At 65.6% G+C, this 20,768-nt stretch overlaps 1 protein-coding gene across 8 annotated transcripts in view; it reads left to right on the top strand.

The window, feature by feature from the left end:
• The window catches only part of MYH14 (myosin heavy chain 14), a 71,320-nt gene that overhangs the window by 13,376 nt on the left and 37,176 nt on the right, over positions 1-20,768 (top strand). For 3 of the 8 annotated variants that reach the window (XM_070063010.2, XM_070063014.2, XM_070063013.2), the window contains exons 2-11: positions 1,304-1,717; positions 6,297-6,453; positions 7,598-7,625; positions 7,757-7,859; positions 8,352-8,375; positions 10,741-10,833; positions 11,288-11,351; positions 12,895-12,993; positions 13,713-13,853; positions 19,911-20,006. In XM_070063010.2, the coding sequence (XP_069919111.2) occupies positions 1,304-1,717; positions 6,297-6,453; positions 7,598-7,625; positions 7,757-7,859; positions 8,352-8,375; positions 10,741-10,833; positions 11,288-11,351; positions 12,895-12,993; positions 13,713-13,853; positions 19,911-20,006 (1,219 nt within the window). The remainder of the gene's footprint in view (positions 1-1,303; positions 1,718-6,296; positions 6,454-7,597; positions 7,626-7,756; positions 7,860-8,351; positions 8,376-10,740; positions 10,834-11,287; positions 11,352-12,894; positions 12,994-13,712; positions 13,854-19,910; positions 20,007-20,768) is intronic. The other 5 variants (XM_070063011.2, XM_070063015.2, XM_070063012.2 and 2 more) reach the window with 3 other exon arrangements.

The following is a 20,768-nucleotide window of genomic DNA, read 5'->3' as shown; positions in this document are numbered from 1 at the left end:
TCCCGCCCCTCTGTGCGTGGCGCCCCGGGGGGCAGGGTGGAGCCCCCCACCTTTGATTGTCTGGGAGCAGGGCAGGCTCCACCCACCGGCCAGGACCCCCAGCCCGTCGGAGCAGAGCCGGGTCCTGGAGGGGGATGCAGGCCGGTTGTGGAGGAGGGAGCCCCGTCCAGAGACGAGTCTGGGGGTCTGTGGGTAAGGGCAGGTGTGCCCAGGTGTCAGGGCAGCTGAGTAGCAGAATCCAGTCACAGGCCCCAAGGCTGAGCTACAGCTCCTGCCCCTCTCCCCTGGATCACCGAGCCCCAGCCACGGTGGCCGCCCGCACTGGCGCGTGCACAGAGCCACTCTGCCCCTGGGCCTTTGCACTCACTCTCTGGAGTGGGGGCTTTGCTGCCCACACCCCCTGCCTGCTCGCTTCATCCCCCTGAGCCTGTATTGGAGGCCACATCCGAGACGCCTTCCCTGGCCCCCCCGCCCTGACCCCTCCCACACCTGCCTTCTCCCCGGGGTGCTGATCCCCAGCTGACGCACCATGTAATTCCCTCGCTTATCTTTCTGTCTATCCCGGAGCAGCTCCGTCCAGTAGAAACAGGATGAAGGCCGGTGTGTCATTCCAGGCGCTCCAGGAACCACATTAAAAGGGAGAACTCAAGGAGCAGGGGTGTGGATGCTAATGACATCCTGCAGTTAACCCAGCATATCCAAAACACCGGCTTCCCGACAGCTTTGAAATCCGTGTGTCTCTGACCCCCGCTCCATTCAAGTGCACGGTTGCCAAACGGATCTTTTTAAGGATCCTCAATGGCAGGACTAGGAGGCCGGAAGCCAGGTGTCTGGGGCTCCATCCGGGTCTCCCGCGTGGGTGCAGGGGCCCAAGCACTCGTCCGTCTTCCGCTGCCTTCCCAGGCCATTAGCAGGGAGCTGGGTCGGAAGTGGGGCAGCCGGGACTGGAGCTGGCGCCCATACAGGATGCCGGCTCTGTAGGCACAACACCAGCCCCAGCCAGACGGATCTGTTTGGATTTAAATTTAGTTAAAATGGAATAAAAATGGAATCACTTCCTCAGAAGTACTGGCCACATTTCAAATGCCCAGCTGCCGGTACCTGGCCATGGCGCTGGCCCGGGGCCGGGGGCTAGGACGTGAGCGGCTTCCCCTGGGTGGGTGGGGATTCTCCCTGTGTCGCCCATTCCCGTCTCGCCACGCTGAGCTCGTGCACCCATAGGTCTGGGGAGGAAGGCAGGGGGACGCGGGTCACCAGGGATGGAGCCCCCCCTGACGTCTGCCTCTTTCTCTGTCCCCCCCAGCAGGCCATGGCGGCAGTGACCTTGTCGGTGCCCGGGCGGAAGGCGACCCCCAGGCCGGGTCCAGTGCCGGAGGCGGCCCAGCCGTACCTGTTTGCGCCCCACTCTCCCGGCGTGGGCGGCGGCCCCGGCAGCTCCGGCACCTCCCCGCAGGTGGAGTGGACGGCCCGGCGCCTCGTGTGGGTGCCTTCGGAGCTCCATGGGTTCGAGGCCGCGGCGCTGCGGGACGAGGGTGAGGAGGAGGCCGAGGTGGAGCTGGCGGAGAGCGGGCGGCGGCTGCGGCTGCCCCGGGACCAGATCCAGCGCATGAACCCGCCCAAGTTCAGCAAGGCGGAGGACATGGCCGAGCTGACCTGCCTGAACGAGGCCTCCGTCCTGCACAACCTCCGAGAGCGCTACTACTCGGGCCTCATCTACGTGAGTGGCCTCCTGCCGGGCGGGGCAGCGGGGGCGGTCTGCAGCCCCCCCCGGAGCCCACGGGACCACCCCAAGCTGTGGCCTCCTGCTGGGCGGGGCAAATGGGCGGTCAGCAGCAGCCCCCCGGAGCCCACGGGACCGCCCCGAGCCGTGGCCTCCTGCCGGGCGGGGCAGCTGGGGCGGTCAGCAGCCCCCCGGAGCCCACGGGACCGCCCTGAGCCATGGCCTCCTGCTGGGCGGGGCAGCGGGGGCGGTCAGCAGCCCCCCGGAGCCCACGGGACCGCCCCGAGCCGTGGCCTCCTGCTGGGCTGGGCAGCGGGGGCGGTCAGCAGCCCCCCGGAGCCCACGGGACCGCCCCGAGCTGTGTGGCTCTTCCCGTGCTGAGTTGCCAAGTTGTCAGTTACTGGCTGGCTAGGGCATTCTCAGACTCGGGGCGGGGGTGCCCTGTATGATCTCCCCACGCACGTGAGCACGCTGGTTTCTCAGGTACAGCTCATCCCAAGGGCTTTGAGAAGGGCGGGGCGGGGGTCTGTGGCAGCCATGAGAACCAGGAGCGTCCCCTGCCTTCCAACCCTCTCGTCTCAGCTGGGTGAGGTAGAGTCTATTATCCCCATTATACAGAAGAGACCACTGAGGCCAGAGAGCTAATAGTAATACAAACGTACATTTATTAAGCGTTTACTAAGCACTCTTTTATTTTACCTTATTTTATTTTATTTTATTTTTGAGATTTATATGTATTTGAAAGGCAGAATAACAGAGATAGGGAGAGTCAGAGAGCGAGGTCTTCCATCCACTGGTTCACTCCCCGGATGGCCGCAACAGCTGGAGCTGGGCTGAGCCGAAGCCGGGAGCCAGGAGCTGCTTCTACCTTACTCCATGGGTGCAGGGGTCCAAGCCCTTGGGCCATCTTCCGCTGCTTTCCCAGGCACATCAGCGGGGAGCTGGATGGGAAGTGGAGCAGCCGGGACTTGAACCGGTGCGCATATGGGATGATGGCACTGCAGGCCATGGCTTTACCCTCTGTGTCAGTGCTGGCCCCTGCTATGCACTCTTTTAAGTTTTCTAAAGCACATTGTTTCCAAAGAATTCCACACCTGGGAAGCATCTGGTCCCCATTTTACAGATAAACCAAGACACAGAGAGGTCAAGGCCCTTTTTTTCCCCATGAATTTTTTTGGGGGGGTGGGCCAGGCTGAAGCCAGAGCTTCCTCCAGGTCTCCCACATGGGTGTACGGACCCAGGGACGTGGACCATCTCCTGCTGCCTTCCCAGGCACATTAGCAGGGAGCCGGATCTGAAGTGGAGCAGCCGGGACTCGAACCGGTGCCCATATGGGATGCCGGCACTGCAGGTGGTGGCTTTACCCGCTGCGCCGCACGCCGGCCCTGTCAGTCACCCGGTTGGACCTGGCAGACCCCTAGTCTGGAGATGAAGATGGGGTTGCTGACCGTGAGGGTGGCCTTGGTGGCGTGTGGAAGCGTGGCTGTCCGCCCCACGCTCGTAGAGCAGCGATTCTAAGCCCTGACTTCATGCCGCAGCCATCTGGGGAATGTTTCCAGAACACGCCGGGGCCACATCCCGCAGCAGCCGGCAGCAAGCTGTCCGGGGCTGTGACACAGGCACTGGCGTCTCCATCCGGCGCCCAGGGTGACGCCAGTGGGCTGCCAACGGGCGATGCATTCCATTCAGCGTGAGAGTCAACAGGGTTAGAGAGGCTGACAGGAATGTCGACAACGGTGAGAGTGATGGGGGCCAGCAAATATTTACAGGGCACTTACGGTCAGCGCCGCTGTTCTCAGCGCTGTGTGGGAGCTGTCCGCTCCCCTCGGGGGCCAGGGGCCGCTGATGTCCCCTGGGATGGTAGGTGACCTGGGCTCAGGAGGGAGTCATGCCGGGACCTGAAGCCAGGCCGCTGGGGTCTGCAGAGTCAGCAAGCGCAGGATCGGGACATTGCCACCAAGTCTGGCTCCCGTCTGGGAGGAGCCGTGGGCTGGCTCGGGACCCCTCGGCTTGCACGGCAGCGGTGGGATTTGAACCCAGGGCTGTCTGACCCTGAGCGGGGCTGGCGCCTTCTCCCGGCTGCGCTAGCCTGAGTCCACGCGTGCCTGTGCAAGCCCTGGCCAGGGGGCTATGTCCGCTCCTTTTCCTGGGGCTCGCCGGAGGCCAGGGCAATCCCACAGCGCCCACAGCGCCCACAGCACCCACCACGCACTCTTCCCTGTCCGTGAACACCCCAGACCCTCACAGCATCTGCTGGTGGGGGAACTGAGCCTTGGGTGGGACTTGGGCGACGAAGCCACAGCTGGGAGCTGGCGAAGCCCAGCGCAGTCTGGCTACCGACTCAGGCCCCGGCCATACAGCAGCAGATTATTTAGGAAGTTCGGAGGGGCAGAGAGTGGGGCCTGGGCTAAGGCGGGGGCCCGAGAGCCGGAAAATGGCGGCCTAAGGATGAAAGTGAGGTAGAAGATTCCAGGAGCCCAGAGAAACAGCGAGCAGGCCCTCAGTCGCAACCGTAAGCAGGTGGTGGGCGCCTGCTGGCAATCTGAGCTTGGCCCCAGTACCATCTTGCTGATCACCCAAAAGGTGACCCAGCGGGAGGCTGGGGGGGGTCAACGCCTCTTTCCCACAGAGCGCGCCCAGGGTTTCGGGGCCACGCTAAGCCCGGAGGGTGCTTCGTGAACTTGTGGATGGCTCCGGGCCACCCCGAGGGAAAGGCTGTGCTGTCCCCAGCAGATGAGGACAATGAGACCCAGAAAGGTTGCTCGCCCAAGCCTCTCGGCCAGCGGATGCCGGCTGCCTGTCTGAGGACCTGTGCTTGGTGCGGGTTTGTTGACTGACTGACAGACTGCTGGGCTGCAACTGGAAGTGTGTTGCCTGTGGGCTGCTGGGGTCTCCGTCCCTTCACTGGGACATGTGTGGTGAGAGGGGCCCACTCGTGGCGTGCCAGGCTCTGAGTGGCACAGTGCGACAGTGTCACTCAGCCCCCCCCCCCCACCCCCCTTTCAGAGCTGGAGCCTGGAGCCCGGAGGAGGCCGTCTTTTGTGCAGGTCCCGTACAGCCAGGGAACGCGACGGCTGCCTCCCAGCCCCGGGAGGCCGGCGCGCTCAGCGGCTAAGTGGGAGCCGGGGGGGGACGGACGTGAGCGTCCTGGGACCTTATTTGGAGTGCGTGGCTGTGTGGGCCCCACCTTGCTTGGCTGGGTTTTTGTTCATTATCTCCCTTAATCCCCACAGCCTTTGTAACCAGGCAGGGAGTGGAAACCCAAGAGGTGGGGCGGGTCCGCCTGCAGAGCCCCGAGGGCCGGGCCAGCGTCCCGGGCCACCCTGGCCACTTACGGCCAGCTCAGGTTCCCACTCCAGGGGTCACCCGGGCAGCCCGGTGCGGCCGGCGTGGGGAGGGGGCTCCTCCGCCAGCCAGAAGTGGGGGCCCGGGGCGCCAGCAGCCATGAGATACCCTCCCAGGGAATGTGGTCGGGCCGCCGCGCCCTCCGACGGCGACGGCGCTAGGAGCAGCCCTTCCAGGCGGGCAGGGCTGACACCCAGCAAACCGGTTGTTCGGCTCCAGGCCGGCCACCCACCGCCCTCCCCTGCACTGCGAGCGTGGCACCTGGAGCCGGCGGGCGGTGACCACACCCACACCTACAGCCCGAGCTGTCTGAGTTCCACCAGTCTTGCCCCTGGCCAGCCCCGTGAGCGGCTTGCAGGCTGACCGGCTGAGCTGGTGACTAGCTGGTTAAGCAGCTAACAGTGTAACCAGCTAACCAGGAGGCTGCTGACCGGCTCTGGCTGGCACAGCTGCTTGGCTCTGCGGCCGGGCTCACTAGGCGGCCAGCTGGCTCTTTCCGTCAAGCGGCCTCTGTGTGTGTGCGCGCAGAGCCTCGTGTCCGCCTGACGCCCCGCGGGCTGGACCGGTTCTTAGACCACCACAGACTCCTGGCTCTGGCCCCAGAAGGATGTGCGCAGAGTTCACGGGGGCCCGGGGACGTGGATGACAAAGAATCCAGCACCTTTGTTTGCCTGCACCTTGGCGCAGCCTGGCCTGCCGCGAGGGCACCGCGCCCCAGCTACGGTCGTGCAGCCGGACACGTGCGGCCGCGCGCTGCTCCCGCTGCGGCCCGTGGAGCTGGGGCATCGTCCTCCTGCCCCAGCCCTTTCAACATCAACGGCACCTTTGTGTTTGCAGTCTGACTTCCTGTCCCTTGTTAAAGCTCTGGAGACAGTCCACCCCTGCGCACCCAGCCTCGCAGCCATCCACCCCAGCAGGGGCTCCAGGGTTTTTGGCCACTACAGAGACACGTGGTCGCTTCATGAGTGTGCGAGTCCATGCAGCCAGGACTGACTGCCCGCGAGGCCCACCTTCTCTCTCTCTCAGTCTCTGTCCCCATGGCCCTTTGTGTCCTTCGGAAAGATTCTTTTTCCATCATCACCCCAAAATGTGCACAGCAAATACTCAGATCTGTATTATCAGACGCCCGTTTGTGCAGTGCACAACCCACTCAGCTGTACACAGTGGCCCTGTGCTGCTCTCCGGGCCACGGGCAAGCAGCTGAGGTCCTCTCCCCTCTCGTCCACTGTAGACATATTCCGGTCTTTTCTGTGTGGTCATCAACCCATACAAGCAGCTGCCCATCTACACCGAGGCCATCGTGGAGATGTACCGGGGCAAGAAGCGCCACGAGGTGCCGCCCCACGTGTATGCGGTGACCGAGGGGGCCTACCGCAGCATGCTGCAGGGTGAGTGTGGGGCGGGCTGCTGGGGGCACCAGGGGCCAGGCCGGGCGGAGGCGCAGGGGCTGGAGTAAGGGCATGAGGTTCTGGGTCTCCGTCTGCAACAGTTCCCTGAGACGGTGAAGTGTCGCGTGCTCGTTCATCATCCTCATGGGGAAAACAGCCCTGCTCACAGACGGCAGCCGTGTGCAGCCGGGCAGGTCGTGCCCTGAACCGGGCGGTGGGGTCAGAGACAGCCTCACGGTGTAGCTCAGTGCCGGCGGCGCTGGGACACACGGGATGCCCTCCTTACGTGTTCCTCCTGTGCCGTCTGTTTAATGCATGCTTGGGATACGCTTAGTGTGCACTGGGAAGCGGGCCTCTGCTTCTGCCATGAACAGCAGTAGGAGGCAGCACCGTGTACTTAGTTAGCACACGCTACCTAGCACAGGTGTAGGAGCCCGCAGGGGCTGCGCCTGTGTCACAGGCGGCCAGCACAGACGCTGACGGTGCGTCTGTATCCACACGGGGAGCGTGCACGCTGCAGAGGTCCATCTGTGCTGTGTGTTTTCCGGCGAGCCCAGCCGGCGTCTCCTCCTCCAGCCCCGCCCTCATTCCGCAGGGTGCCCTGGGGGCTCCGGCGCTGGGGGAGTCCGAGGTCTACTCCCAGTCTAGCGCCCTCTTGTGGTCTGAGGGCAGCGCTGTGGTTGCCGTCCGGTGACCCTTGCCGAAGCGTGGACACCGGTGTGGGAGGAGGCTGTGCTACGGGCTGGGGACGCGGGGTGCGTGCTGCCGAGGCCACTCTGTCCCCGGTGACCCTGATGCTGGACCTGTCCGCTCCTCACAGAGGGCACTGAGCGTCCTCGCTCCTGCTGGGCTCAACATCACCTTGCTCTCGCTGTCCCCAAGTCGGAGCAGGGAGGTCGTGGTGGGTGGGTGGGTGGGTGGCGGAGGCGGGGCTTGTGCCCAGGGCCGGCCAGGCCTCCGTGCGCCGTGTCTGAGCCTGACGTGCAGAAAGGGACACAGAGCGGCCCAGACACGAGCTCAAGGTGACCCAGCGAGGGATCTTAGGATCTAAAGCCCCCTCCCTCGCCCCTCCCTCAGCACAGTTTTGAGCAGGGCCCCGCTGGACAGACCCTCCCCAGTGACACGTGCCCCTCTTCCCCTACAGATCGCGAGGACCAGTCCATACTCTGCACGTGAGTAATCCCGGAGGTCTCCTTGGAGGAGGAGGGTCTCAGCCGGGAGGGCTCTGCTGGGCCGGGCAGGTCAGGGAGGCCTCTCCTGGCCTCAGCGCCCACCCTCTTCACGTCCGCTTCTTCCCCCGCAGCGGGGAGTCTGGAGCGGGGAAGACGGAGAACACCAAGAAGGTCATCCAGTACCTGGCCCACGTGGCGTCTTCACCCCGGGGCAGGAAGGAGCCCGGCGTCCCGGTACAGCCCCGGCCCTCCCCCGGCGGCACCCCAGCCCCCGCCCCCCACAGCTGCCTGGCTCACCCGTGAAGTGCGTGGTCGGGGTAGAGCCTGGGGCAGCGCTGGGGCCAGAGGCAGGGTCCTGGAACGGTGCCTGGCGCTTCGTAGGCGCTTCATTCCTCAGCACCTGCTGTGTGCTGGGCACACGTGCAGGCAGCCACGACGCCCGTGCTGGCTGGCTGGGCAGATGCTTCAGGGTGCTCCCTGGGGGTCCAAGCCTCCCATGGGCTCAACCCTGTGGCGAGCTGGGTGGCATTTTTGCCACTGTTGGCCACGCCCCCTCGTACGGGGAGAGTGGGATTGCAGCCCCCGGCACGCAGCCCCCGAGGCCGCCGTTCCCCAGGCGCCTCTGCCCCGCCCGCCCCTGCCCCAGGCTGCCGATTCACCGCCATGTCTGTCCGTGTTCCATGTGCCGTGTGCCCGGCTGTGTCTCGTGTCCCGTGACTTCCTCAGGCCTCCGCCAGCGCCGTGTCTTATGTGAGTAGCAGGAATCCCCTCCCATCTCGCTGCCCCCGTGCCACTGCGGTCATCCTGGCGTGGCGCTCCCGGGCACACACAGCCCGAGACACCAAGGGGCACACCCTCCAGGGACCCTCGCTGCTGCTGCTGCTGTCCTACTGTGCACGCCGGGGCCCGTGTGCGTGCTGCCTCCCACTGCTGCGTATGGCAGCCCTACTGTGTGTACACTGAGGCCAGTGTTGCCGATCAGGGCAGGCCTCCTGTGTGTGCGCAGTCAGCCCCACCACCATTTACTGCAGCCCTACTGTGTGTACACGGATAGGTCACAGATACCCACAGGAAACAGCCCAGGGACCACAACCACTGTCTGTTGCTGACCTACTGGGTGCGTCCAGGCGGGGCCCACAGAGCCCTGGGGTTCACGGCTCCCAGAGAGCCGACGGCGGAGCCGGGGAGAGAACTCCCAGCCTTCCCACCTGGGTTCTCCAGTGAGAGAGCGAGCGAGCGAGCGAGCTTCCATCTGCTGGTTCACTTCCTGAACGGCCACGTCAGCCGGGGCTGGGCCAGGCTGAAGCAGGAGCCTGGGACTCCATCTGGGCTCCCACGCCGGTGGCAGGGGTGTTGGGCCGTCCTCCACTGCTTTCCCAGTGCCTTAGCAGGGAGCTGGGTAGGAGGTGGAGCAGCCGGCACTGGAACCGGCGCCCCTATGGGATGCTGGCATCAGAGGCGGTGGCTTAGCCTGCTGAGCCATAATTCCAGCCTCTAAACTTACCTCAAAAAAAAAAAAAAAAAAGAGAGATTGATTGATTGATTTGAAAGAGTCACAAAGAGGGAGAGGGAGAGAAGGAGATTGATTTCCCATCTGCTGGCTCACTCCCCAGATGGCCGCAATGGCTGGGGCTGGGCCACGCGGAGCCAGAGCTTCGTCCGGGTCTCCCATGTGGGTGCAGAGGCCCACGCACTCGGGCCATCCTCCACTGCTTTCCCAGGCCTTTAGCAGGGAACGGGACAGGAATTGACACAGCCAGGACACGAACCAGCGCCCAAATGGGGACGTTGAAGGCGGCAGCTTTACCGCTGCACCACACAGCGTCCCCTAAACGCACCTTGTCTTGGACGTTACGGGTGAGGTGCTGCGTTTGTGGCTTTGGTTCGCATTTTCTCCACTGGCTCTCTTACCTTTGAATTCCATTTGCCCCAGATTTTGGAAGTCTGTGTGTGTGGTGTGTGTGGTGTGTGTGTGTGTGTATGCACGTGTATGTGTGATGTGTGTATGTGTGTACGTGTGTGTGTGCGTGTGTGTGGTGTGTGCATGTGTGTGGTGTGTGTGTGCGTGTGTGCGCACGTGTGTTTGTGTGTGTGGTGTGTGTGTGCGCACACGCGCCCCACCTGTCACTTTATCTTTCTTCCCTCAACAAAGCCATCGGCTGGCTGAGGCCTTCTCGCCTCACCGCGGCCGGACGCGGCCTGGCCGGCACGGATGCCTGCCGTGTGGGGGACGGGAACCCTGCTTCTTGACCACCTACCGTGTGCCGTGAAAATGACCCTCTGCCAGTGACGCCCGGTCCGTGCGCTCGGCACCGACAGCAGCAGCAGCACCCTGGGGTGGGGAGGCGCCCCTGGCTGCCCGGAGCCGCTCCCGCCCCCCAGTCCCTGTGCGACCCCGACCTGTCCTGTGCGTCCGTCCCAGTCCTCTCGTGGCACCTCCTGAGCTTCTCGTTTAGCAGCGGGGCCGGGCGCAGTTGTCCGAGTCCTGCCGCTTTCTGTTCGCTTCGGTTTCCGTCCAACACTTCCTGGAGACCACACACCACAGCGCACACCGCGCACTGCACACCCCACACCACACGCTACAACCTGCACACTGCACACCACACGCTACAACCCGCACACTGCACACCCCACACCACACGCTACAACCCGCACACTGCACACCCCACACCACACGCTACAACCCGCACGCTGCACACCACACACCACACGCTACAACCCGCACGCTGCACACCCCACACCACACACTACAACCCGCACACTGCACACCACACACCACACGCTACAACCCGCACACTGCACACCCCACACCACACGCTACAACCCGCACGCTGCACACCCCACACCACACGCTACAACCCACACACTGCACACCCCACACTGCACAGCACACACTGCACACCCCACACCACACGCTACAACCCGCACACTGCACACCACACACCACACACACCACACAGCACACCACACGCTACAACCCGCACACTGCACACCACACACCACACGCTACAACCCGCACACTGTACACCCCACACCACACACCACACGCCACACGCCACACACGCAGCCTGCCCGGCCGCCCCGCCCCGCCCTAACGCCAGCGCCGTGCCCGCAGGGGGAGCTGGAGCGGCAGCTGCTGCAGGCCAACCCCATCCTCGAGGCCTTCGGCAACGCCAAGACCGTGAAGAACGACAACTCCTCCCGCTTCGTGAGCGCGGGCGGGCGTGAGGGGGAGGGGCTGGGGGCCAGGCCCAGGCGTGAGGGGGAGGGGCTAGGGGGCCGGGCCCGGGCGTGAGGGGGGGCTGGGGGCCGGGCCCGGGCGTGAGGGGGAGGGGCTGGGGGGCCCGGGCCCGGGCGTGAGGGGGAGGAGCTGGGGGGCCCGGGCCCGGGCGTGAGGGGGAGGAGCTGGGGGGCCCGGGCCCAGGCGTCAGGAGGAAGGGCTGGGGGTCCCGGGCCTGGGCGTGAGGAGGAGGGGCTGGGGGCCGGACCTGGATTCCCCAGGGAGTCCCTGGCGGGGGGGGGGGGGCTCCCCCACGGGGTGGGGCTCAGGTCAGGGAGGAAGGAAGTGGGGAGGCAGCCTGAGTTCTGGGGGTGAGGAAGGGGCGTGGGGGTCTCAGGTCCGCGGGGAAGAAGACCTCAGCCGCGGCTGCCACCCCTCCCAGGGCAAATTCATCCGCATCAACTTCGACGTCGCGGGCTACATCGTGGGCGCCAACATCGAGACCTGTATCCTCCAAGCCCTGGGGGTGCGGGAGGACGGGGTGGGGGTGCTGAGGAGGTCGGCCCTGTGGGTCTGGCCACTCCCAGCAAACCGGGGCCCAGGCGCGCCCAGCAGCTCCTCCCGGGGCCTGGGGGGCAGGTGCAGCCTCAGAGTCCTGGCCCGGTGCTCCCCCAGCCATGAGGGAAAGCCCGGGGGAGCCCAGCAGAGCCCTGGTGCCGCACAGGCCCCCTGCCCGTCACGTTCAGTCACCAGCCAGGGCACGGCCTGCTCAGGGGAGGCCCGGGCCGGCCCCTGTCTGCACAGCCGCCTGTGAGCCGTAAGGGGTCCAGATGGCCAAGCACACATGTGCCACAGGTGTGGGAATGAGGGGCCCGAGCCCGGGATGCGCACCCCGGCCCTGCCGCCCTGAGGCTGGGGGCCCACGCATGCGGTTCCACTGCTCTGCCTCAGCGGCTCCTGGGAGCAACAGGAAGAGAGAGGGTCCCCTCGGGGGCCGGGCGTCCTGAGAAGGAAGCGCTGTGGCCCAGCGCCGCTCGCAGGGTGCTGCCAGTCCACCAGCAGCCTTTAGCAGCTTGGGGCTCAGCCGCTGCTCATGGACCCGCTTCCTGGCCTCGCGAGGCTCCTCGTCCCCTGCGCCCTGCGGCAGCCGGGCCTCCGCCCTGGCCTTGTCCCCTTCACAGGCCAAGCCGGGGCCCTCCCTGCCCGGGCTCCTGGGGCCCTGGGCCCCTCCTGCCCGGTCAGCCCTGCCACATGGCGCTGAGCTCACGCCTGGCTGTCTCGGGGTAGTGACCAGCTTGTAGGGGGCGCTTGGGGTCAGGTGGCACCCCAGGCCGACCAGACGGCTCTTGGGATGGCCAGGTGGGTGCAGAGCCCCGTGTGTTGCAGCTTGGCCGGCCCCAGGTGGGCTGCATCACCACGTGGTGACTCTGGTGCAGATCGAGCCCCGCCCCCGGGCTCTGTGGTGTGTCAGGATCTCCAGGGTGCAGGTGCTGCCGTCACCCCACTGACAGAGGAGGAGGCCCAGGGCCGCACGGTGCACATGCGCGCCCCCTGCCCCGTTGCCCCGTGCCTCCCCTTCCACCCCATCAGTGACCCTTGTAGGCCGGCTTTAGAAAGTGGGCCTCAGGCTCACAGCTGTCCAGGAGCACGGGGCCCAGGGGTTGGACAGGGCAAGGCAGCCGGCGCTTCACGGGGCTGCTGGGAAGCGGGGAGCTCGCAGAGGCCCCGAGTTCCAAGGGAGCAGGAGCTGGGGTCTCCCCGTCCTCATGGGGAAATGGGCCGGGAGAGTGACGATGATTCCGAATGCCCTCAGGCGTGCTTAGTGGCTGGGCCAGGCGCTGCCCCCGGTGCTCACCCTCACGGTGCCGGTTGGAGGGGAAACCGAGGCACCACTGCAGAGGTGACGCGGCCAAGGCCGCTCACCCAGTGCTGGCCGAGCCTCCAGCCTGGGCTCCCATGGCCTCTGCGGCCCCAGGAGGTGGAGGGGCGGGCGGGTGGGCTCCCCTCCCCTCCCCCCTCCCCTGCCCTTCCTTGACCCGCCCCGCCCAGACCTGCTGGAGAAGTCGCGTGCCATCCGCCAGGCCAAGGACGAGTGCAGCTTCCACATCTTCTACCAGCTGCTCGGGGGCGCCGGGGAGCAGCTCAAAGGTCAGCGCCGGCAGGGGCGGGGCGCGCTGTCTGCCGGGCCTGCTCTGTCCTGGCCTCTGCGGCCTGGCCCTGCTCTGTCCTGGGTCTCAATCTCTCTCCCCCTCTCTCCCCCTCCCCCACGCTGTCCTGGCCACGTGGCCCTGTGGCTCCTGACGCTCGGCTGCTGTCTGTGACCGCCCCTCCGTGCGGCTTCTGCTCACTCCCGCGGAGGCCGTGCAGTGACCCCGGCTCTGTGTGGCTCCGGCTCCTGGCGACCCTGGCATGGCTGCTGCTGCCCGGGGCTCCCCTCTGCTCTGGCTCCCGCTGCGCCTGGTCCCCGGGCTCTCCTGGCTCCTGCTCCACGCTCGGCCGCTGCACGGCTGTGGCTCTTGTTTGCCGTGGGCCCCTCTGCCCTGCGGCTCCCTCTCGCTCTGGCTCCTTCCACCCTACCGCATGTGCGTCCTGACTCCTGCCCCGCGTGGCCTCTGCTTCCCCTGGCTCCCTCGGCCCCGTCGCACCTGCCTGCTCTGGGCAGATGCCCGACTTGCTGGAGGCAGCGAGGCAGTCTGATGCGCGCCCACAGTCTGACGGCGCCCGCTGCACGCCCAGCCCTTCCTGGAGGCCCGGGAGGAAAGGACCCCGGCCACTGGTGGGGGGGGAGCGGTGGCTCACCCTAGGTCCCCATCGATGTGGGCCACCACGGCGCGCCCCTGACCCGGCCTCCCGCCCGTTCCCCACAGCCGACCTCCTCCTGGAGCCCTACTCCCACTACCGCTTCCTGACCAACGGGCCGTCGGCGTCCCCCGGCCAGGAACGCGAGCTCTTCCAGGAGACGCTGGAGTCCCTGCGGGTGCTGGGGTTCAGCCACGAGGAGATCACCTGTGAGTGAGCCCCTTCGCGCCTCTGTTTGCTTCAGCGTTTATTGAGTGCCTGCTGTGTGCGGGCACTGTGGTTGCGGCAGGAACACGCCCGCCCCGGGGAGACCGACTGGGTGGGAACGCGGGGCAGATAAAGAAGGAAGGAGCATCGAGTGCCCCAGACACAGGGCGGGGGTGGGGGCGTCTTCCTGCCGGGGTTGTGGTGGGGGAGGCGTGCTCTGAGGAGGTGAGCGAGGGCGATACCGGGGAAGGCCTGAGGCAGGAAGGCCGTGGCGTGTCCGGGGGATTGGAACTTCTGCGGAGATGGACTGCGGAGCCGGGCAGGGCCCTGGACGCAGGCCCCAGGCCAGCACTGTACCCTGGGGGCCCTGGGCAGCCATGGGGGGGATGGGAGCAGGGCAGGATGAGGTCCGCTCCGGGAACAGCAACCACCCAGTGCTGTGGAGGGACACTGTGTGGAAGGGGCTGGAGGCTGACGGTGGGGATGGGGGCCTGGGGAAGCCCCGAGGATCCGGCCGGGGTCTGCTCCGGTCTGCCAGAGCTGGGCGGTCCTGGTGCTGAATGCTCAGTGCGTCGCCTCCCTCTGTGCTCCTGAATGGCGCGTGTGGATGGCCGCTGTCCACTCCTGTGGACACATAGGCACGTCCACAAGCCGAGCCTATGAGAATTGAGAAGCGATTGTCCCGAGAAGCCCCGGGGAGGGACGGTGGCGGGCTTGGTGCCTTCTGCCTGAGCCTGGCCCTAGTCTCTCCCCAGCCTCTGGGGCTCTTTGGCGCCCCCTGGCGTGTGGCTGTCAGGGGTGTGGTCTGAGGACGTCCCAGGGGAGCGGGGCCTGCCCTACTCCATGCTGGCCTGTCCCGCACCTGTAAGGACCCTGCTTCCTTGGGGGCTGCCGCGTATCGTTTTGGGGCCAAGAAGCAGCACACACAGCTGAACCCATACGTGTGAGGGGACTTCAGAAAGCTCCTGGGTCCCCGGGCTGCGAGTGGCTGACTCGGGGTCTCGGCCCCCTGACCTCGGCCCCATTTCCCGACTGTGCTTGCGCAGTTCCCCAGCTTGTCTGTCTCCATAGCAGGGTGGGCAGTACACACACTCAGAGGGTGCGCGGGGCAGGGGCTGGGCCGCCCAGCCATCCCCTGAGGTCCCATGGAGAGCTCATGGCCCTGCTGGCGGCTGCCCTGACGTCTACAATCCAGAAATGGATGTTTTGCAGCCTTGCATGGAGGGACATGGCGGGAAAATGGCCCAGGTCTCTGTGATGGCCTGGCCTCCATGTCCCCAGTCGTCCCTTGGGATCCATGGGGGCTGATTCCAGGACACCCCACAGGCCCCAGACCCCTGATGCTCAAGTCCCCCGTGTGAAGCTGTGCGGTGTTTGCCTAGAGCCTGTGCCTACTCCCATACGCTTAAGTCATCCTTTTTTTCCTTTAAGATTTATTTATTTATTTATTTGAAAGGCAGAGTCACAAAGAGGAATAGAGAGAGGAGAGAGGAGAGAGAGAGAGGAGAGGAGAGGAGGGAGGAGGGAGAGAGAGAGGAGAGAGAGAGGAGAGAGAGAGAGGAGAGAGAGAGAGAGGAGAGAGAGGAGAGAGGAGAGGGGAGAGAGGAGAGAGAGAGGAGAGAGAGAGCTCCTCCATCCGCTGGCTCACTCCCCAGGTGGCTGCAGTGGCCAGGGCTGGGCCAGGCTGAGGCCAGGAGCCAGGAGCTTCCTCCGGGTCTCACAAATGGATGCAGGGGCCGTCTGCTGCTGCCTGCCCAGGCGCATTAGCAAGGAGCTGGGTGGGAGGTGGGAGGTGGAGCAGCCGGGACTGGGACCGCGCCCGTGTGGGATGCCGATGCCGGCACTGCAGGCGGCGGCTTAACTCGCTGTGCCGTGACACCGGCCGGTCATAGTCGAGACAGCCCCAGCAGCAGGCCGCGGAGTGGCCTCCTGGGCAGGAGCAGGTGTTGCTCTGGGGCCACAGCCCGCGCCGTCTGAGCGGTGCCGGGGTCAACAGCTGCCCGCAGGGCGCTCGGGACCCTTGCTCAGCTGCCCCTGGGGGAGGCGGGGGCTCCTTGGAACACACTTTGAGAAACTTGCCCCGTGCCTGAGGCTGGGGCTTCCCGCCCTCGGCAGAGTGGAGCAGGAGTGTGGGTCAGATGCCAGCCTTGCCTCCGAGGGGCCCCAGCGTGGGGGGGGGGGCGGGGAGTCAGCGGAGGCGTGGGGGTGGGGTTCTGTTTCCTTGTTGACGTGTTTCTTGTCCCCACTCGTCCATTGGTTATTTATTAACGTAGTTTTAACATGTATTTCGTTGTTGCATTATTTACTAGACAGGCAGCTAGACAGAGAGCCAGGGCTCTTATCTTCCGCTTTGCTCCCCAGACGCCCGCATCAGCTGGGCCGGGGCCTGCCTGATTCGGGGCCAGGGTCTCGGTCTGGGTCTGCCCAGACCCGAGTACTTGAGCCGCCGCAGCTGCCTCCCCGGGTCTGCACCAGCAGGAAGCTGGGGTCAGGAGCCAGATCTGGGATCCAAACCAGGTGCCCTGGTGTGGGACACGGGTGCCCTCACTGTGCCGTCGCTGCGGGGCCAACAGCCGCCCCATATGGTTCTGATTCGTTCCTTCTGTGCGCATCCCCTGGGCGTCTCGGGCTCGGTCCGTTCTAACAGCAAGCACAGGAGTGACAGGCAGTAGGCTCCACTGTGTGCCAGGGCCCTCCTTCACAGCCATTATGCGCCTACTGTGTGCTGGGCCCTGCGCTTGGGTTCTCTCCAGTTCTTCAGTTGTGGCTGCACCACTTCACAGCTCCCACAGTCAAGGCCCCCGGGGGAGGGCTCCCCCAGCACAGGAGGAGGGAGTGAACCCCACCCCCCACCCTGGGGGGAGGGCTCCCCCAGCACAGGCCCAGGAGGAGGGAGTGAACCCCACCCCCACCCTGGGGAGGGCTCCCCCAGCACAGGCCCAGGAGGAGGGAGTGAACCCCACCCCCACCCTGGGGAGAGCTCCCCCAGCACAGGAGGAGGGAGTGAACCCCACCCCCCACCCTGGGGAGGGCTCCCCCAGCACAGGCCCAGGAGGAGGGAGTGAACCCCACCCCCACCCTGGGGGAGGGCTCCCCCAGCACAGGCCCAGGAGGAGGGAGTGAACCCCACCCCCACCCTGGGGAGGGCTCCCCCAGCACAGGCCCAGGAGGAGGGAGTGAACCCCACCCCCACCCTGGGGAGAGCTCCCCCAGCACAGGAGGAGGGAGTGAACCCCACCCCCCACCCTGGGGAGGGCTCCCCCAGCACAGGCTCAGGAGGAGGGAGTGAACCCCACCCCCACCCTGGGGAGGGCTCCCCCAGCACAGGCCCAGGAGGAGGGAGTGAACCCCACCCCCACCCTGGGGAGGGCTCCCCCAGCACAGGCCCAGGAGGAGGGAGTGAACCCCACCCCCACCCTGGGGGTGTCATGTTTGGTTTTTCTGAGCCTAGTGTGCTCATCTGGGAAATGGGACTGTGACAGTCGCTGTCTCCTACGCTGCTTGGATTCAAGGCCAGTCAGTCCCGAGCATTAATTGTGCACCTGCTGTGTGCTGGGCACTATTCCAGGCCTTGCCGAGAGTTTTCAGGGAGAAGAGCCTGGTGGTTAGAGGCTCGGCTGTGTGTCTTCCAGCCCAGCCCCACGTCTCCCCAGACGCCTGCCTGCACCAGGGGTGCCCTCCCGGGACCCCCCACTTCCCCACCTGAGGAGGGGGCAGCTGGCGGCCACAGGGCTGCAGTAAGCGCAGTGGAGGTTCGGGCCCCGCAGCAGCACAGACACCGCGTATCTGGGCTGCCGTCCCACCTGGCTGCTGACACGTGCGCGTGCCAGGGCGGCTGGGAATAGAATTTTTTTTTAAAGTTTATTTATTTATTTTGACAGGCAGAGTGGACAGTGAGAAAGAGACAGAGAGAAAGGTCTTCCTTTGCCGTTGGTTCACCCTCCAATGGCTGCCGTGGCCAGCGCACCACGCTGATCCGATGGCAGGAGCCAGGTGCTTTTCCTGGTCTCCCATGGGGTGCAGGGCCCAAGCACTTGGGCCATCCTCCACTGCACTCCCGGGCCACAGCAGAGAGCTGGCCTGGAAGAGGGGCAACCGGGACAGAATCCGACGCCCCAACCGGGACTAGAACCCGGTGTGCCGGCGCCGCAAGGCGGAGGATTAGCCTGTTGAGCCACGGCGCCGGCCTCAATTTTTAAATGCAACAAATGTAAGCATGGCCTGTGGCTGCCATGTTGGGGGGGGGGGTGCAGGTGGAGCTGTGATTGTGCCCATTTCACAGGGAACACTGAGGCCTTGGCTGCAGTGTTTGTCCCCTCTATGGCCCTGGGTCTTGCCTCCACCACCAGAGCCCTGCCTGGCCCTGGCACCCCCTCCGAGCCCCCTGGCAGGTGGACTTCGGGCAGGTCCCCTTAGAGACAGACCTCAGGGGGTGTGGCTGCCTGACCAGGCTCTTGTCTCCCAGTAGGGTGCTCGTCAGAACCTGCAGCAGCCCCGGGGAGGCCTGGAGCCTTTACCCCCCCCAGGATGCCCCCAATGTTCTTGGGGTGCTCAGAGGCCCCTGATCAGAGAGGGCAGAACCAGAGGCAATGCTGTACCCCATTTACGTGGCCCCTGGCCACGGAGTCATTGACCCCTTGGGAGATGCAGGAAGACCCTGTGGGCCTGGGTGAGAGGAGCAGGGACCGCCACAGGCCCCGCCCCGCCCTGCGGAGCGCTCCCACCTGCAGGGGGCGGGCGCGGTGCCGGGTGGGTGGGTGATGGGGGGTGCGCAGGCCGGGGAGGATGCTGGGGCCAGCACCCAGGGCCGGGGACTGCCTGGGCAGGGCTGAGACCTGGTGGCTGGGAGCTGCAGGAGGGGCGGGGGCAGGTGCTGGGGCGGGGGGCTCTTCCCCTACAACACGCACATACAGTTCATTGTGGAGGCACTGATAGAGCACTTGCTGTATGCGGTGCACACAGCTGGGGACGGATGGGAAGAGGAGCTGTGGTCCAGGTCGGGAGGAGGAAGTGGGGGCTGGGTGCAGCCGTGTGGAGACCTCTTGGGCGAGGTGCAGCTCACGGCCTGGAGTCCCCGCTGTGTTGTGCGGCCCGTGGGGCCGGCTCAGGCCCTTGTTAAACCCTGGTGCTTGGCAGGTTAGTCCCGCACCGCAGAAGGTGTGACCTTCAAACGGAGGACAAGGTGTATCGTCCTCAAGTGCAGGCGAGGTCCCCTCAGCTTGGAAGCAGCAGAGATGGTGGCGTGAACCAGCGCCCAATGGGGGGTGGAGGCCAAGGTCAGGTGTGGGCGGGGCTGGCTCCCTCGGGCAGGGCCGGGGACGCCGAGTCCTGGCCCCTTCCAGCTTCCCAAGGCCCGGGTAGCCCTGGGCTCTGGGCCCTTCCTCTGCCCACCCCCCGGTCTCCTCTGAGTGTGTCCTCTCCCTCCCGAGGACCTTGTAGGCCACTCAGGGCCACCTGAGCAGCCCAGCATGACCCCCTCATCCCCTGCCCGCCGCATTTCTTTGCCATCCCCACATCAGTGCCCCTGTGGCTTCCTGGTCAGCCGAGGTCCCACGCACAGCAGGGGAAGCCCCAGATGCCCAGTGCCCTCTGCTGGGGTCAAGCGAGGCGACCCCTGCTTCCTGCACAGCCCCTCTGTTCACGGAGCCCCGTGTCCTCCCCACGGTTTGTTCAGGGCCACGCTTTTGTGGGGTTTTATTGATAATTTATTTTTCTTTAATATCCACTTATTTCTTTGAAAACCAGTTTCAGAGAGGGAGAGACAGAGTTTCTCCACCCTCCGGTTCACTCCCCAAGTGCCCACAGCAGCCAGGTCTAAATCAGGCTGACGTCAGGAGCTTCACGTGGGTCCCCCACGTGGGTGCATCTCCCGCCGTGTTCCCAGGCGCGTTAGCAGGGAGCTGAACTGGAAGCCGAGCAGCCAGGACTTGAACCGGTGCCAATCTGGGATGCGGGTGGGACAGGCAGCCGCTTAATCTGCGGTGCCACAGCGCCAGCCCCTACGTCACGTGGGCCTCCCTCGCCGAGCCCCCGGTCACCGCTGTCCTTCCCGCCGGCAGCCATGCTGCGGATGGTCTCGGCCGTTCTCCAGTTCGGCAACGTCGTGCTGAGGCAGGAGCGGAACACCGACCAGGCCACCATGCCGGACAACACAGGTACGGCCGGCCGCGTGGCGGCCACCCCCAGCCCGCACGCCTGTCCCCCTCCCAGCTCTCAGCCCTGCCCCGAGTACTCAACAAAGCCCCCTCCTGCCTGATTCCACAAAGCACGAGCCCTCTCCCGAGAGTTCGGGCAACCACGGCAGCCCCGCCCCAGCCCCTGGGCACGCGTTAGGGCGCAGCGCCCACGCCTGGGCGGGCCTCACGGCACCTCTGCCACGCCTTTCTGTATTTGCATTTTTTCTAAAGATTCATTTGAAAGGCAGAGTGATAGACACACACGCACACACATGCATACACACATATGCACACATGTGCACACACATCACACATGCACACATGCACACATACACGCACACTAGAGAGAGAGGGTCCCATCTGTTGGTTCTCTCTCCAAATGCCCACAGTGACCTGGCTGGGCCAGGCTCAGTCCAGGTCTCCCACGTGGGTGGCCAGAGACCAGGTTCCTGGAGCACCTGCCGCGGCCTCCCAGGGTCTGCATTAGCAGGAAGCCGGAGCCGGAGCCGGAGCCAGGAGTTAAACCTGGGCGCTCCAGGTGGGCTGCGTGGCATCTCAGGCATCGGGCCAAGCGCCTGCCCTCTTCCCTACTCCTGAGATGCACACATCCTGAGTGGACCCTGGAGGGGTCCCGGGTGCTTCCCTGACCTCAGAGCGGCCGTCCCCAAGGTCGCGCCGTGGCTGGCCAGGTCGCGTCCCGGCTTTCTGCATCGTGCACGGCCTCGTGGCGGGGTCTCTGCA

The sequence above is a fragment of the Oryctolagus cuniculus genome, chromosome 18 (assembly GCF_051225735.1).
Source record: "Oryctolagus cuniculus isolate XC-2025 breed Fujian yellow rabbit chromosome 18, ASM5122573v1, whole genome shotgun sequence".
NCBI classification, from domain to species: domain Eukaryota; kingdom Metazoa; phylum Chordata; class Mammalia; order Lagomorpha; family Leporidae; genus Oryctolagus; species Oryctolagus cuniculus.
The sequence above is the reverse complement of the archived record's forward strand: the minus strand, read 5'-3'. Positions and strand labels throughout refer to the sequence as shown.